The sequence below is a fragment of the Leopardus geoffroyi genome, chromosome D2, assembly GCF_018350155.1.
Source record: "Leopardus geoffroyi isolate Oge1 chromosome D2, O.geoffroyi_Oge1_pat1.0, whole genome shotgun sequence".
NCBI classification, from domain to species: Eukaryota; Metazoa; Chordata; class Mammalia; order Carnivora; family Felidae; genus Leopardus; species Leopardus geoffroyi.
The window spans coordinates 30,468,190-30,485,870 of record NC_059334.1 but is presented as its reverse complement, the minus strand read 5'-3'; the positions used below and the strand labels follow the sequence as shown (position 1 = coordinate 30,485,870).

At 37.8% G+C, this 17,681-nt stretch overlaps 1 protein-coding gene and 2 pseudogenes across 4 annotated transcripts in view; 2 read left to right on the top strand and 1 right to left on the bottom strand.

Moving 5' to 3' along the window:
• Positions 1 to 3,128: 3,128 nt before the first annotated feature.
• DDX50 (DExD-box helicase 50) overlaps positions 3,129 to 17,681 on the bottom strand; it is a 32,159-nt gene continuing 17,606 nt past the window's right edge. For all 4 annotated transcript variants that reach the window (XM_045437633.1, XM_045437634.1, XM_045437635.1 and 1 more), the window contains 7 exons: positions 13,784 to 13,945; positions 13,199 to 13,318; positions 12,124 to 12,197; positions 11,740 to 11,899; positions 8,265 to 8,399; positions 7,058 to 7,102; positions 3,129 to 3,629 (listed from right to left, as the gene is read on the bottom strand). In XM_045437633.1, the coding sequence (XP_045293589.1) occupies positions 3,351 to 3,629; positions 7,058 to 7,102; positions 8,265 to 8,399; positions 11,740 to 11,899; positions 12,124 to 12,197; positions 13,199 to 13,318; positions 13,784 to 13,945 (975 nt within the window). In that variant the 3' untranslated portion in view covers positions 3,129 to 3,350. The remainder of the gene's footprint in view (positions 3,630 to 7,057; positions 7,103 to 8,264; positions 8,400 to 11,739; positions 11,900 to 12,123; positions 12,198 to 13,198; positions 13,319 to 13,783; positions 13,946 to 17,681) is intronic.
• LOC123577559 lies at positions 3,927 to 5,991 on the top strand (annotated as a pseudogene).
• On the top strand, positions 16,204 to 16,894 carry LOC123576605 (annotated as a pseudogene).

Genomic DNA, 17,681 nt, shown 5'->3' with positions numbered 1-17,681 from the left:
CCAAACCCTGAACTTGTCTTCTCCCCAACTGCTCCACTCTTGAAATCTCAGAGAACTTTCAGTGACCTTCAGGTCTTTGCTCCTTCTATATTCTCCCAGTTATCAACCCTACCTCCACTTCAATGCCTAGGCAGTCTAGACTCCATGGACCATTACTCCGATCACTTTTGCCAAAGTTCTTCATCCTTTCATCCCACAGAGCAAAACCCCAATCCTGGATCAAGCAGATATCTGCCATCTCCATTCCTACAACAGAATACTGAAATGTTATTACAGGAAGTCACTCAAGTGCTCTAATTGCTGCCAGAATAAATGAAGTCTCTAATCTCAGCTGGACCCTCAAAGCTGCCTGTGACCCTCAGTTTCCCTAGTAAGCTATCTTGTCCTACAGTTGATACCTCAGTGTTTCTCCCATTTTCTCAAATCTCCTAGCCTGCTACTTCCCTCTTCACCCTTAGTAGATGACCATGAAAGAATACCACAGAAAAAAAATAGAAGACATCAGGCAGGCACTCCCTTAATTTTTACCTTATCACCTGCAAACTCACCTACGTGATAACCATACTTTCCTCCTGGCAAAATGTGCTTCTACTTCTAAGGCTAAATTCTGTCTGCCTAAGCTCATCCTTCTGGGTCTTCATAGAGATATTGCTCCATCATATGTTCTTTCTCTTCCTCCCTCCTTTCTGGCTCCTTCCTGTAGTAGTAGTCCATGCTCTAATTTCCTTCATCCTCCCCCAGCCCACACATACAAAAAACTGTCATCTCATGTCCTTTCTTTCACTCCAGCTTTAGCTTATTCTTCTCTATTCACAGCCAAATTTCTGGAAGACAGATTTGTCGTCTCTACTTCTTTATCTCTCATTTCCACCTGAACCCACTGTTCAATGGTTTCTACTTTCTTTTTTTTTTTTTTTAATTTTTTTTTTTTCCCAACGTTTATTTATTTTTGGGACAGAGAGAGACAGAGCATGAACGGGGGAGGGGCAGAGAGAGAGGGAGACACAGAATCGGAAACAGGCTCCAGGCTCTGAGCCATCAGCCCAGAGCCCGACGCGGGGCTCGAACCCACGGACCGCGAGATCGTGACCTGGCTGAAGTCGGACGCTTAACCGACTGCGCCACCCAGGCGCCCCTGGTTTCTACTTTCAACACTTTATTACTCTGGGTGTTCCCCACGTCAAACGTCTCCTTTTTGCCAAATCCAATGGCCATCTCAGGCTCATCTTCTGGTTCCTTTGAAAGCCTCATACTTCTGGACTTTCTGCCTTCTTCTTACCTCTTATTGATAGTGATGGGATTCCCTTCCTCTGTTATGTAGTGAATACATTAGTTTGCCTCTGGGTTTACTCCTTAGTCCTCTTTTCTTACTATACTTTCACTAGATACACTCTTCCACTGCCTTAACTATAATTACCATTGTTTTATTATTCCCAAATCTTTACACCTCTAGAACAGATCTCTCTCTGCTTCAAACTTACAAATCCAACTGTATACTGTTAACCTCCTCTTACATCTTCTTTTAAGATCTCATGGGCTATTCAATATTAAAATATATCTAATATTGAACTAATCATATCCCCCCTCCCTCCCCACATAACTTTTCTTATTCTTCCTTCTAGTACCTTATCTCAGTGACAAAAACCTGTTTTATACTTCTGCATCTCTCTCATCTTCCAATTCAATCAAGTACTGAGTCCTAACCATTTTATTTCCTAAAAACTTTGGGGATGCCTGGCTGGCTTATTGGAGGAGCACATAACTCTTAATCTTGGGGTCATGAGTTCAAGCCCCACAATGGGTATAGAGATTACTAAAAAATAATAATAAACTTAAAAAAAAAAACTTTGGAAATCTATGCATGTTTCTCAGTGTCACCCACCAACTATTTAGCACAGTGGTTAAGAATGCTGGTTCAGAAGGTAGACTTATCTGGGTTTAAATCCTCATTCCATTACATTGATCCAGCTGGGATTCTGGCCAAGTAATAAGCTCCCAAATGCCTCAGTTCTTATCATCAAGACATGTTACCTACTAGTAATGCAGACCATCACCACCTCTACCTTAGATTGTTCCAACAGCATCATAAGAGGTCTCCTTACCTCCAATCTGGCCCTTCTCTGATCCAGTCCCTTCAGTGTAGCCAATAATCTTTTCTAAAACACAAATCTCATTATGTCATTCCTTACCTTAAATCTTTTAATGGTTCACCAATCTTCAAGAGAACGTTTAAACTTAATGCACACAAGGCCTTTAAAATAAGGTCCCTGTTAAATACTAACTCACTCTCTCTTATTCCTTCCCTCTGCCTGTCACATGCAAACCATACTGAACTGTAGGTCCTCAGACTTGCTATGGTATTCTTTGGCTCTGGTTATTTGCATATTCTGTTCTCCCTGCCTGTAAACCCTTTCCCTTCTGAATGCTTCTTCCAACCATTCACACATACTTGCTTAGATCAATGGATACTTTTGCTTTACTTCTTTTTTTGGGTATCACTGCTTATAAGCCTTTCTGACTCCTAAGACTGGTTTGGTGTACCCAAACTAAGTCCTTAACATTCCATCCAGGTAGGATCTTAGCCTACCATCCATCCATCTTAGCCTTTCGATGTTAATTTCATTCAAAACTGTTTGTCTTTAGACCGTAAGTTCCTTGAAGATAGTGCTGTGCCTTGTTCACCAACTAAATCCCTAGTGATCAACACAGTGATAGGCACATAGCAGACTTCAATCATTTATCTGGTGAATAAGTTATTGAGCGTACACTGCTTGCACACCTTTTTAATTAACACACAGGTGTGTGTGTGTGTGTGTATGTATATATATATATATATGTATATATATATATATATATATATATATATATATGTATATATATATATATATATATATATATATATATATATACATATATATATATATATACACCTAACCATATATATATATGGTTTATATATCCCTTTAATGTAGAAGGGATTTCTTTTCTACTACATAGCCTATGGAAGGAATGATCTCAATACAAATACACCACATTTTTCAAAATGCAAGTAATCTTAAGATTAATTTGACTGTCATGTTTTAGAAGAAACTGTAGAAGATTACACTGACAAAATTCTTAACACATAGTGAAAAGAGACAATAAAAGGAGGTTTTTTTATTCAAAGGTATAACTGGATAAGTAGATTTGTTTACAACCATTCTTGTGAAACACTTTTTAAAAAAATATGACCAACTTCTTTGCAAAGAGCAGACACATACCTCAACTATGATGACCTAATTTTTGGTGGATAATGTACATGATTAGGCAGAAATAGGCAAGCTCACACTGGTAGATTAACTATCAAATACTCAGTCAAAACTCCGTTTGTGGCCCCCGCTTCTTGATCGATTTCTATTCCCACTTCGTCTTCTACCATCTTGTCGACTTCCTGACCGACTCCCCTGTCGACTCTGTCTACCTGACCGGCCACCAGATCGACCACCTGACCGGCCAGATCGGCCAGACCGGCCACTTGACCAGCCACTCCTCTGCCTGGAGTTAGAAGATGTGTTTCCATCATAATATTCTTCAATTTCAGGTAACTTGGCTGGCAATGAAAGTATCCAGTCTGAATCATGCCACTCTGCCTGTTGGGGGAATTTAGAGGATTAATATAAATGCAAAATAGAAACCATAAGCAACTACACTGAGTACAGGAGATTCTTTTTTTAATGTCCATTAACTATTAGCTAATTAATCTTCCCATTAAATTCAAAGTTTCTGGAACAAAACTGAAAGCCAGAAAACAAAACCAAAAACATATTCAAAGTACATCCATTAAAGTTCCTAAATTTTAGTCTTAGGAGAAATTCTCAGGCTTATTTTGAGGCTCATTATTTCATACTCAGTTTATACACTCTAAAAGAGAGCACTGATTTCTTGGCATGAAACAAGTAGGCCGTTAACAAGTAGTGCATTTCTTTCAGCAGTTATATTGACAGAAGCAAGAAGTGAGAGCTAGTGATGAAGATTAAAACCTGTCAACACAGGTGAGGACAAAAATACATAGCCATTGGAAATAATTTGGTCAGGGTAAACAACTCAAGATATACAAATCAGCGCTCCTAAGAGCATCACTATGTTATATCCTGCTACAATAACTGTTCATTGTAATCATGAGTTGCCAAGGAAAGTAAATATTAAAATACCCTGTTGGTAAGAGTGAGCAGAGACAAACACATACCACTAGTGGCAATATATGACCAAAGCCTTAAAAATGCACAAACCTTCTGGCCAAGCAATCATCTTAAAAAATTCATCTTATACCATATGGTTTCATTCATGTGGAATTTGAGAAACTTAACAGAGAACCATGCCGGGGGGGGAAGAGAAGGGGAAAAAAATAGTTTCAAACAGAGAAGGAAGCAAACCGTAAGAGACTCTTAGATACAGAGAGCAAATAGGGTTGAGGGAGGGCAAGGAGTGGGGGCGGGAGGAGGGGAGGGTGAGGAAAATGGGTGATGGGCATTGAGGAGGGCACTTGTTGGGACAAGCACTGGGTGTTGTATGTAAGCAATAAAGTATGGGAATCTACTCCCGAAGCCAAGAGCACACTGTGTACACTATATGTTAGTTAACCTGACAATATATTATAGTAAAAAACAATAATTAATTAAATAAAAATAAAAATAGAAATAAAAATAAAAATAAAAAATTCATCTTAAGGGTGCCTTGGTGGCTCAGTCAATTAAGTGTCCGACTCTTGATTTTGGTCATGATCTCACAAGTTAATGCGGCTGAGCTCCACATCATACTCTGTGCTGACAGCTCAGAGCCTGCTTGGGATTCTCTCTCTCCCTCTCTATGCCCCTCCCCTGTGTGTGCTCTCTCTCTCTCTCTCTCTCTCTCTCTCTCTTCTAAGTAAGTAAATAAACATTAAAAAGGGGCACCTGGGTGGCTCAGTCGGTTAAGCGTCCGACTTCGGCTCAGGTCATGATCTCACGGTCCGTGAGTTCGAGCCCTGCATCGGGCTCTGTGCTGACAGCTCAGAGCCTGGAGCCTGCTTCAGATTCTGTGTCTCCCTCTCTCTCTGACCCTCCCCCATTCATGCTCTGTCTCTCTCTGTCTCAAAAATAAATAAACATTAAAAAAAATAAAAATTAAAAAAAAATAAACATTAAAAAAAAATTTCATCTTGGGGCCCTGGGTGGCTCAGTCAGTTAAGTGTCTTGGACTCTTGATTTCAGCTTGGGTCATGTTCTCACAGTTCACAGTGAGTCTGAGCCCCATGCTGGGCTCTGCGCTGGCAGCTAGAAGCCTGCTTTGGATTCTCTATCTCTCCCTCTGCCCTTCCTCCACTCGCATATTTTCTCTCTCTCTCTCTTAAAATAAATAAATAAACTTTAAAAAATTCATGTAGGGGCACCTGGGTGGCTCAGCTGGTTAAGTGTTCAACTCTTGGTTTCAGTGCAGGTCATAATCTCACAGTTGGTGGGTTCACGCCCTGTGTAGGTCTCTGTGCTGGCAGCAAGGAGCCTGCTTGGGATTGTCTCTCTTTCCCTCTCTATCTCTGCCCCTTCCCTGCTCTCTCTCTCAAAAAAATAAACATTTAAAAAAAAATTCATCTTGAAGAGATAAACATGGCAATGCATAAAGAGTTAGCTATGCTACCCCTTTTTAGCGATGACAACTTGCCCACAAGAACAAGCCCTTTGTGAAGGAACTCCTGTACCCGTCCCCAGAAGAGAAGAGGAAGGGCAAAAAGAAGCGCCTGGTGCGGGGCCCCAGCTCCTACTTCATGGATATGAGGTACCCTGGGTGCTACAAAATCACCACCATCTTCAACCACACACAAACAGTGGTGTGTCTGTGAGCTGCTCCACTGTCCTGTGCCAGCCAACAGGAAGAAAAGCAAGGCTTACAGAAGGATGCTCCTTCAGACAGCAACGGCAGTAAAAGCACCCTGAATTAGCATGAGTGGGAAACTATCCTAATAAACAGATTTGGATACAAAAAAACACCCAAAAAACCAAAAAAACGGAGCTAGCTATACCATCATTCATGGCTGTCCTGTTTATAACAGTATATTACTGGAAATAACCTAAACGTCAGAAAACAGAACATTAAGAAAAGTTGACCAGGGGTGCCTGGCTGGCTCAGTCAGTAGAGCACGTGACTCTTGATCTCAGCTTCATGAGTTCAAGCCCCACGTTGGGCATAGAGCCTACTTAAAATAAAAATTTTTAAAAAACAAAAGAAAAGTTGACCACCCACATGGCCAAATGCAGGGAGCTGTTAAAAAATAACTGTAGAGTTGACAAAGGAATGTGTTCATGATATATTCTTAATTTTTAAAAAGACTTAAAAAACAGAATCACCCCCAAATACATCTATAAATATGCACAGTAGTGCAATAGTCAAATTCTATAGTGTAGGAATCTAGTAGACAATCTCTTTCTGCAACAGATAAAATACAAGAAAAATTTTTTAAAGTGACAAAGAAAGGAGCAAGAAACTGCAGATTAAAAGAGACTTAAGAAACATCAAATTATAACGTATGGGTCTTATATTCTAAGATATTCAGGAGACAAAAAAATAAAAAATATTTAGGAGACAATAGGGAAATTTTAAACACAAAATTAGATGATATTAAGGAATTATTATTTTAGGTATTTGAACTATGGCATTATGATTATGTTTTTAAAAAGTATCCCTAGTAGATATATGGAAATATTTATGGTTGAAATGACAGAATACCTACAATTTCTCTCAAAAGCATACATACAGGAGAGTAGGAAAATGGATGGAAGTGACATGAAACAAACCAGCTGTGAGCTGATCACAACTGCAGCTGGGTGATGGGTACATGAATATTTATTATGCAATTCTATTTTTTATATTTGAAATTATAATAAATGTTTTAAATTATGATATAGCCTAGATATATTCTATAAAGGAAAATTAATTGACTTAGGCATCATAATGATATTGTGACTTCTTTTAAATGACTTCTTTTAAATTACTATTTTAAATGGTTAAATATTCAACTATTTAACAGATAAAATTTTTAAAATACCTGTAACCTTTCTGACTCAGTTGTAGGAACGTCAAAGCAAACACCCTAAAAGCAAAATGAAAAAATTTTTATTTAGATGCAGATGAGTTGAATTTTTACTAATACACTAGTACTTGCTGGTAATCTTACAGCTAAAAAAAAAAGAAAGAAAAGATAGGGTGTGTCCCATGAATGCTTATAAGATTAAAACAACTAACATAAATAATGCATGAAAGTGGCTGCTTATTTTATTTTCTATATCTGAAAAGTAAAAAAAATATCTAACAGGAATCTACTACTAAAAATATAGAGTACTCTCTAGAAAAGTTCTTGTAGACACTTTAATGTTGTTCCATGTCCACTGTAAAATGATCCATGTAATAAATTCTTTGGAAAATTTAGTGCTGGAAAATTTCTATCCTGAAGAGATGCAGTATTTATCAGATAATGGGAATGATATAACCCAAGATGCTTCTTCTTTGGTACTGGTTGTGAATAAACTGAAAGTTAATTTAATTCTCATGTACAGCAACTAGCCTGGCCTAAAGATTTTGTTAGATTTTCCATGCCCTTCATATTTTTTCTGAATGCGTTTATTTGTCTCAGATTTGCCACAAAACTTTTTTTAATGGTAATATTAAACTTTGAGAGAAATGATTATTTCCAATAAATAATAAAGTTTAACAAATTCTAGGCTAGAATAAACCTATGTAGCAAAGTTGGATGAATAAATATAACATCTTTCCTCAAAACCATTAGAAGAAACAGTCACTAAGATTAGAGATAGTTTTAACTTTGCTGTTTCAAAAATGTATTAAAATTCTTACTTTACTTCATTATCCTCATTAACAACCAAAGCAGGCCACTTAAAAGTCAACACTGCATATTCGCTAAATAACAGAGCTGTTCAGCTGTTGAAATTATAAGTTACTTAGTCATAGAGTAAAACACATACAACCACAGATAATATGTGCACAAAAGCAGAAACTTAGATAACTTGGTTATTAGACAAACTAAGCAGAATGACTTACAGCTTTCTAGAGAGTAAATTATTTATAAAACTCCCCAAATTTACAACTGGAAACAAACCATCACACAGAGAAAACCGTATTATGCACCCTATTAGCCTTTAAAAAAAAAAAAAAAAAAAGAAAAGAAAATCTACTGGGCGTTAGAAACATTTATAGTAGTTGATTAAAAAGCTTTTTATTTGTCTAGAAAAACCTACCATATTTCCTTTTAGGAGGCACATTCTGGTAATTTGGGACACAGCATTACTACTCAGCTTTCTGTTAAGTTCTTTCCAAGCGCAACTGACATCTTGTATTTCTTCTGGGCTTTCCAGAGTCATGGTCACAAACCCCTTAAAAATTAAAAGTCACATTATCTTTGGGAAAAAGGCAGCAAAAGTAGGACAATGAAGTTCTAACTTCATGACTTAACTACATTTTTCATGAGACATCAGTATAACATGGCTGCTAAAAAAAAATAACTTCTTTGGGGCGCCTGGGTGGCGCAGTCGGTTAAGCGTCCGACTTCAGCCAGGTCACGATCTCGCGGTCTGTGAGTTCGAGCCCCGCGTCGGGCTCTGGGCTGATGGCTCAGAGCCTGGAGCCTGTTTCCGATTCTGTGTCTCCCTCTCTCTCTGCCCCTCCCCCGTTCATGCTCTGTCTCTCTCTGTCCCAAAAATAAATAAACGTTGAAAAAAAAAAAAATTTAAAAATAAAAAAAAAAAAATAAAAAAAAAAATAACTTCTTTAAAACCATATTAATAGAAGACTAATGCTTACAGATATTTGAAAGAACAATTCTTCTTTGTGTTGCTGTAAAGACTCATGCTTTAAGAAATAATTAAACTAGAGCACCAGAAGGGCACCTGGGTGGCTCAGTCAGTTAAGCGTCTGACCTCAGCTCAAGTCATGATCTCACACTCCGTGAGTTTGAGCCCCACGTCGGGCCCTGTGCTGATAGCTCGGAGCCTGGAGCCTGCTTTGGATTCTATGTCTCCCTCTCTCTCTGCCCACCCATCTGCTTATGCTCGTCTCTCTCACTATCAAAAATGAATAAATGTTAAAAAAAAAAAAAAAAAAAAAAAAAAAAAAAACCTAGAGCATCAGAGAAAAAGTTGTAAAGAATTAAGGAAATGCCGGAAGAGTCAAAGCTTGGAGTGGAAAAACAAGAAGACATAAATCTCTAAACTTTTGAAGGACTATTACCTATGCAAAGATTACTTGTTCTGTAAAACTTCACTGGACAGCAAAAGGATCAGCATGAAGAAGATATAGGGAGGGATTCATCTACTTTTTTAAGTAAGCTCTATGCCCAACATGCAACTTGAACTCACAACCCTGAGATCAAAGGTTGCATACTCTACTGACTGAGCCAGCCAGGATCCTCTCATCTATCTAACAAATATCCACTGAGTGTCCCCTATGTATGTGCCAGAGACATAGTAGGTGCTCAAGATTTAGCAGTAAATAGTCCTTTCTCTCATGAAGGTTATATTCTAGTGTTGGGAATAGGAGTGGTGGTGATGAGGTGAGGTAGACAGTAAATAAATAAGCAAACATAAACACTAGATAGTAATAAGCATCATGAAGAAAAATAAAGCAAGACAAGGGAATCGAGAGTAAAGGGAAAGGTAAGCTATTTTAGACAGGGTGATCAGGAAAGACCTCTATAATACAGTGATCTATGAAGAGAGACCTAAATAAAGTGAGGGAGGAACTCACATGGTAAAAAGAAAGAACATATGAAACAGTACAAGTAAGTGCAAAGGTCTTATGTGAAAGTAGGTTTATGTTCGAGTAACAAGTAGGTTAGGGTAGCTGAAACAAGGGGAGAATGATGAGATGAGGTCAAAGAGGTACAACGGGGAAGACCCTGTAGTGCATTTGTGGTAAAGACTCTGGATTTTGGTTTAAACTATAAAAAAATTTCAAACCCACTAACATTGTTTCTAAGATATTTAATCAGAAATTAGATGACCCATCTGCCAAAGAGAGATTCCTTTATTAGATAAGGGCTGGGAATAAATGATCTCTTAGGTACTTCTTAGCCTAAAAGTCTATCAACATTTTCCTAAAAAATATGGCTTAAGTAATTTCCTAAGAAGTATTTGGTGACAGGGTGGCTGGGTGGCTCAGTGGGTTAAGCAACTGACTCTTGATTTTGGCTCAGGTCATGATCTCAGTTTCGTGAGTTCAATCCCTGCATCAGGCTCTGTGCTGACACTGGAGCCTGCTTGGGACTCTCTCTCTTTGCCCCTCCCCAACTCACACTCTCTGTCTCTCTCAAATAAAAAACAAAACAAAACACACACACAAAAAACAAAACCCCAACTACAGAGAGTAAGATACCTTCACAAAGGGAGTACATGGCAGTTTCCACTGTAAACAAGTGATCAAACTAAGCAATTTTAGTACTGGAACAATCTGACATCATATGCCTCCTGATGTAATGTAGTATAAAATACATATATATACTATATACAATATAATATATAATATATAATACATATATATATAATATCACCCACAGGGTACTTTGGCCAAAACTATCTAACCTGAATATAAAATCATGCTTTGACGTTACTTCCAGTTTACAGGAAAAGCTGAATAAAGACAAAAGTTACATGATGTATGAAAAAGAGAAAACCAGAAAAATCCAGGTGAGAAGTTTTAGACTCTGATCTAGACAACTAATCTATACTCTTTAAAAAAATAAAAATAAAAATGGTGGGAAAATAGTTCCAGATTAAAAGAGAAATATTAACACCAAATGTAACATATGAACTTGAATTGGATCCAGGCGGTTTTTTAAAAATGTTCATTTATTTAGAGAGAACAAGAGCAAGTGAGCAGGGGAAAGGCAGACAGAGAAGGAGAGAGAGAGAATCCCAAGTAGGCTCCATGCTGTCAGTGCAGGGTGCTATGTGGGGCTTGAACTAACAAACTGTGGGGCTCCAACTTATAAACTGTGATATCATGACTTGAGCCTAGATCAAGAGTCAGACACTCAACCGACTGAGCCACTCAGGTGCCCCAAATCCTGATGTTTTTTAGAAATACACAGTGTGCTGGTGGGGGGAGATGGACACATGAAGTCACTCCCAGCAAAATGACATTTGGCTAAACCATTAACACTTGCCAGATGGAAAACCTCAGACACACCCAATGTACTCATTTATCCTACACCACCAAATAGTCCCAAGTAACTTTATCTGCCCTGCTCTTTTTGTTCCCCTCTCCCACCAACTCCTTCTGTCAATCTTTCTCTCTCCACCCAGATATCAGAGTGCTCTCTTATTGATGGGTCCGGTCATCCAGGGACTCTCCTCACTTATACCATGGTGAGTACCTTTTAACTACTTGCAACCAATAGCTCTGATGTGATTTGTTTTGACATCTGACACTGATCTAGCAGGGGACTAGATCAGTAGTGTCACACCATGCACACACCCCTCCACATATACAGGCAATCCTTCCTTTGCGTGGTACTGTGTGAACTGCATAGCGTCTATGCTTTGATTTGCATGGTTCCATGGCAACTTACAAAATAAAGAATAGATTCTGGTATGTAAGTTTCAGTTAACACAGTACTGGCAAAGTAAAGGTTTCATGGTTTTCTCTCCAGATAGATGAATTATCTATGGTTCAATTTTAATCTTTTCTCAATCACATAATTTTATCATAGATTTCTACCTTATCAGAGGTGATCAAAGATCGTGGTTCAAAACTTGATGCACCAGAGATGTGGGCTAATGCTGCAGCCAATGCATCAACTGCCCCTTTCTCTTCAATCAATCTCTGAGCTGATGGTCGGAAAAAATCAACAGCAGCATAAGAAACGGAAGCCAGAGACCTATGGTTTAAAAATAGTACATTTTCTTGGTCAAGACAAATGTAAAAAATTAAAGATAAGAGAATGAATGGGAAAAGAAAGAGCAACGTTTTCGTATTTTAATATAACTAAAAGTCTGCTGGTAAAACTGGTGATTAAGTTTTCTGATATTTGAACTAGGAGAGCTTAAAGATGAATAGCCTAATACAAAAGAAAAACTTATTCAGCAAGGTCAGAAAGCATACCTGATGGCATCCATGCTTTTAGATTTAACTAAATCCATTGTAGAAGGAACACCTACACGTTTAAAAGTAATTCCCTGAAAATGAAAGAATTACATTAAAGAAAAATGGAAGTCTTTACAATTAATTCCTAAATTAATATAGTTTGTTGAATTTCCATTTCTTGGACTTAAAGATTTCCAAGCCCCAGTAGATCAAAAGACCTGCTTTTTTTCTAATAAATCATCAATTACAAATTCTAGAAAGAGAAAAAAAATTTAATTGCCCTTAGTTACAATCATGAAATTTCACTTACAAAATAAAGCTGATTCTAAAAGAGGAAAAAAGATGCTGTTTATGTCTATCAACTTTTTTTTCTTATTACCCTATCTCATTTTACAAAGTAGATGAAATAGTGTTTAAAAAACACACATCAAAGGGGCGCCTGGGTGGCTCAGTCGGTTAAGCATCCCACTTGGGTTCAGGTCACGATCTCACAGTTTGTGAGTTCGAGTCCCATGTCGGGCTCTGTGCTGACAGCTCGGAGCCTGGAGACTGCTTCGGATTCTGTGTCTCCTTTTCTCTCTGCCCCTCCCCCACTGGTGCTCTGTCTCTCAAAAATAAATAAATGTAAAAAAAAAAAGAAAGAAAAACAAAAAACACATATCATAAAAATAGGAAAAAATGTAAAATACCACAAAACAATACAGGCCACAAAAAAATGTACATAATTTCTTACAGAAACTGGCCGTTGTACTATCATTCAATATAATCTTATAAATACACCAAGACTATGTCACAGTCACCCCTTCACAATGCTGGACTATGAGATACTGAAATCACAATGTGCTTCTGATTTTAGAATCAAGGGAGAAATTCAAGGGAAAAATGAGAAAGTCAGCTCTTCTGTCTTCACAATAAAAGCTGTATCAAAACAAAGTCTTGCAGCTCATATAAATTTAGCTCTCCACATGCTTCACATCCAAATGCAGCTTAAACTGAGAAAATAGTTATAAGGATCTATTTGTGAGAACAAATATAAAAAGAGCTCTAAGTCACCGTTTAGATAATAAGCCTGAAATAATTTAACTCTACTTACTGCTTTTTGTTCCACATATCGTAGTTGACCTCTTTCTCTTGGTTGATAAAAACATATGCAAATCCCTGTCCGGCCAGCTCTACCTGTGCGTCCAGAACGATGAATATAGGACTCAACATCCTAAAAATAAAAGAGGCATTTTTTAATACTTCTTAAAAAAAATCTGGCAAGTAAACACAGTCATTCCAACATTCAAAAAATAATGCTAATAATAACAAAACTACTACCACCAATAAATATATTATTTCAATCTTGTTGCTCTGTCAACATTCCAAAGAACTTTTATGCTGAATTTTTGGATAAAAGAAATAGGATTTTTTTTAATCCACCTAATCCCAGGGCTCTTCATATGACAACTTTTTATAATTCCTTTGCATGATTCCACGCTTTAAATCCAAAAAGGAAAGTTAATCATTTGCTAAGGCATCAGATTCTGACTAATTTAACACTGCATTAATAAAAAAAATGGCTAAGAGGAAGAACAGATAACATATTTTGCATATCCCAGGCAACATCTTGTAAATAAGCAAAATGGCAATTTATACAGTTGTTCTTCTATTCCCTAAATAAAATCTCATTTCTTACCTGGGGAGGAGAACTTTGAATCACCAGGTCCACCTCAGGTATGTCCAAACCACGGGCAGCCACATTGGTTGCCACCAAAACTTTAAAACTACCTTCTCTGAAGCCTTTCAGGGTAATTTCTCTTTGTGACTGTGCTATGTCCCCATGTAAACACTGGGCATTCTATTTGACAAAAGAGAAAAAGTAAGTGTACAACTCACACTTGCACTTGATAGCACCATAACACCATACAGTCCGTACTCTTTTTCTGTTACTTTAAAAAAAAATTTTTTTTTAAATAATCTCTATACCCAGTGTCGGGCTTGAACTCACAACCCCAAGATCAAGAATCAGATGCTCCACTGACTGAGCCAGCCAGGTGCCCCAATCTTATTTTCTGGTAATTACATGATGCATGCTTATTGTTCAAAAAGACCAAATATTACAGAAACTAAATATTTAATATAAAATGTAAAAGCTTCCCTTAATATCAGCCTCATAATAATTGACTAACCATTTGGTGAATATTCCTCCAGATATTGTTTTAAAAAAACATACAAGACACACAACCCACACATAATGGCATATACTATAATATTATATATTTACTTATAAAAATGGGATCATACTATATACATATATGTATTGTTTCAAAACAATGAAATGCTTTATAAATTTACTACCTTAGCCATTTTTCTACATCTATAGATATAACTCTACTTAATCTTTATAAACTGGATATGATTTCTTCATATGGATGCAATGTCATATATTTTAGCAATATCCTACTGATGTTTGAGTCATATCCAAGTTTTCATCTTTCATAATACTACAAGTACTATACTATACTATAAGTACTTTGTACTTATACCTCTGGACCACTCAGTATATGTGTATTTCAGTAGGAAACATATCTAGAAGTTGAATTTTGGGGTCAAAAATTAGAAACATTTGGTGCACCTGAGTGGCTCAGTCGGTTGCATGTCTGACTCAATTTCAGCTCAGGTCATGATCCCAGGGTCATGGGACTAAGCCCTGCATCAGGTTCCATGCTGAGCATGGAGGCTGCTTAAGAATCTCTCCCTCTTTCCCTCTACCCCTCTCCCCATCACCCCACTAAAAATAAATAAATAATATTTAAAATTATAAACATTTAACACTTTAATAGCTATTGTAAAAGTGTATTATAAAAAGAGGTTGTGCCCATTTACTCTTCAACCTTTATGAGTCTTTACTTCATCATAACCTGCCTACCCTGTGTATTGTGAATCATTACCATCTTTGTAAATCTAATCATTTAGGCAAAAATGATTTCCCAATGTTTTAATTTATATTTCTATAGTATTTAGTGAAGTTGAGCCTTCTTTATGTGATTTAGATATTACCTTTCATTCGTACTGAAAATAATTTTCCTACTATTATAAACATATTTCCTAGAATTCTAGCCACTATTAAAATTAAAAAGTTCGTAACAGTCCACATCTAAACCTTAGTAACCAAGTCTTAAGCATTGATGAATGAATTAACATACTTGGTGTGCACCAGATTCTGGAACAATCACGAAGCAACAGCCCTGGGACAGACAAGCTGACAGGCATTTTCAATACAGTATGATGATATATACTATGACCGGGTGCAGGCTGCTATAGGAATACTTACAAGGGAAGCCTAACTTAATTTTGTTTAAGGGTAAGGCAGCACTGAAGCTGAGACCTGACAGATAATAAGGAACCAGTAGTCAGGTAGAAGGAGAGCAGGAGGCTAGGGAGTTTTGGGCAAAAAAAACTTCATACATGAACAGGGTGTCTTGAGGATCTACAATATTTGAGTATTGATAAAGCATAGTGTGTAAAGGGAAAAGTGATGAGAGATGAGGCTGGAAAGGAATATGAATTATATCCTGAGAACAGTATGAAACAACTGAATGATTGTAAACAGGATTATCATGAACATATTCAGATTATCATGAACATATTTGCATTACAGAAGGAACACTCTGATTATAATGTATAGAATGTATTAGAAAATGGCAAAACAGAAAGACAAAAGCTAGAGACCTAGGTAGCAGGCTGTTGTAGAATTCAAAAGACGTATCAGTGGCCTCACCAAGGCAGTGCCAACCACCCTCTATGCATTCAACTAATACTTTATAACCTACGAAATGTCAGACACCAGGGATAAAATTGCAAACAAAAATAAGACTGCCTCTGTCCTCATGGTCTTTATACTCTGGTAGGGGAGATGGAAGTTAATCAAATTATGAGACACACAAATTTAGCCAACAACCGTAATCGATGCACGGGTATAAGAGGCAAAGAGCATTTATAAGAGGGCAATCCTATACTGGGGAAACAGCAGAGAAGAGAACAGAGGTCTCTGCCCTCACATGGCCACTGTTTGATGGGGAGCTTGTCAGTCAGCAAGATAAATGTTGTAAAGTCAGGATGGCTAAAGGTGATCACAAGAAACCAAAGAGCAAGATGTCTGCTTATGCCTTCTTTGTGCAGACATGCAGAGAGGAACCTAAGAAGAAAAACCCAGAGGTCCCTGTCAATTTTGCAGAATTTTCCAAGAAGTGCTCTGAGAGGTGGAAGATAACATCTGGGAAAGAAAAGTCTAAAGTTGATGAAATGGCAAAGGCAGATGAAATGCACTATTTATTGGAAAATGAAGAATTATGGACCAGCTAAGGGAGGCAAGAAGGACCCTAATGCCCCCAAAGGCAGTCTGGATTCTTCCTGTTCTGTTCAGAATTCTGCCCCAAGATCAAATCTACAAACCCTGGTATCTCCATTGGAGACACGGCAAAGAAGCTGGGTGAAATGGGGAATAACTTAAGTGACAGTGAAAAGCAGCCTTACAACAATAAGGCAGCAAAACTGAAGGAGAAGTAGAGAAGAAGGATGTCGCTGACTCTAAGTCCCAAGGAAAGTTTGATGGCACAAGGGGTCCTACTAAAGTTGCCGGGAAAAGGTGGAAGAAGATGAGGAAGAGGAGGAGGAGGAGGAGGCAGAGGCAGAGGAGGCGGAGGCGGGAGAGGAGGCATAAAAAAGGAGGAGGAATATAAAAACCGTTTATCTGTTAAAAAAAAAAAAAAAAAGGACAATCTGACCTAGTTTGGAGCAAGGAAGAATTCCCTGAGAGTGGTGCTCTAGACTTTTATCTGAAAGTTAAGTAGGAGTTGCTAGGCAAGGAAGATTACAAGTTCAAGAGCCCTGTGGTGTGAGGAAACATGGCAGATATGGAAGAGTGTACAGAAATGACAGGAAAGTATAATAAGATGAAGTTGGAAAGGTAAGTAGGGGGCTAAGCCATAAATGAATTCAAGAACTACTGTCAGATGAAACTGGGGGGACCTGGTGAAGAAAGGAGAAATCAGGTATAAAGGAAAGAAGCATTATTCTTGACTCCCAGATTTTAATTTTCTGCAACAGTAGTAAGAAAGAAATGGACCATTTTCAGCCATGGAAGATAGAATCTAAAAATACTTTGTGGCTGGGGCGCCTGGGTGGCTCAGTCAGTTAAACATCCGACTTTGGCTCAGGTCATGATCTCGCAGTTCACAAGTTCGAGTCCCATGTTGGGCTTTGTGCTGACAGCTCAGAGCCTGGAGCCTGCTTCGGATTCCTCTCTGACATTCCTCCCTCTCTGACGTTCCCCAGACGCTCTCTCTCTCCCAAGAATAAATAAACACTTTAAAAAGAAGTCAAAAGCAAACATATGTTAAACAGTTGGGACAGTTTTTCATAGTGAAATTTTCAAATTCCATTTTTTTCAAAAAAAATTTTTTTAACGTTTATTCATTTTTGAGAGACAGAGAGAGACAGAGCATGAGCAGGGAAGGGGCAGAGAGAGGGAGACACAGAATCCAAAACAGGCTCCATGCTCTGAGCTGTCAGCACAGAGCCCTGATGCAGGG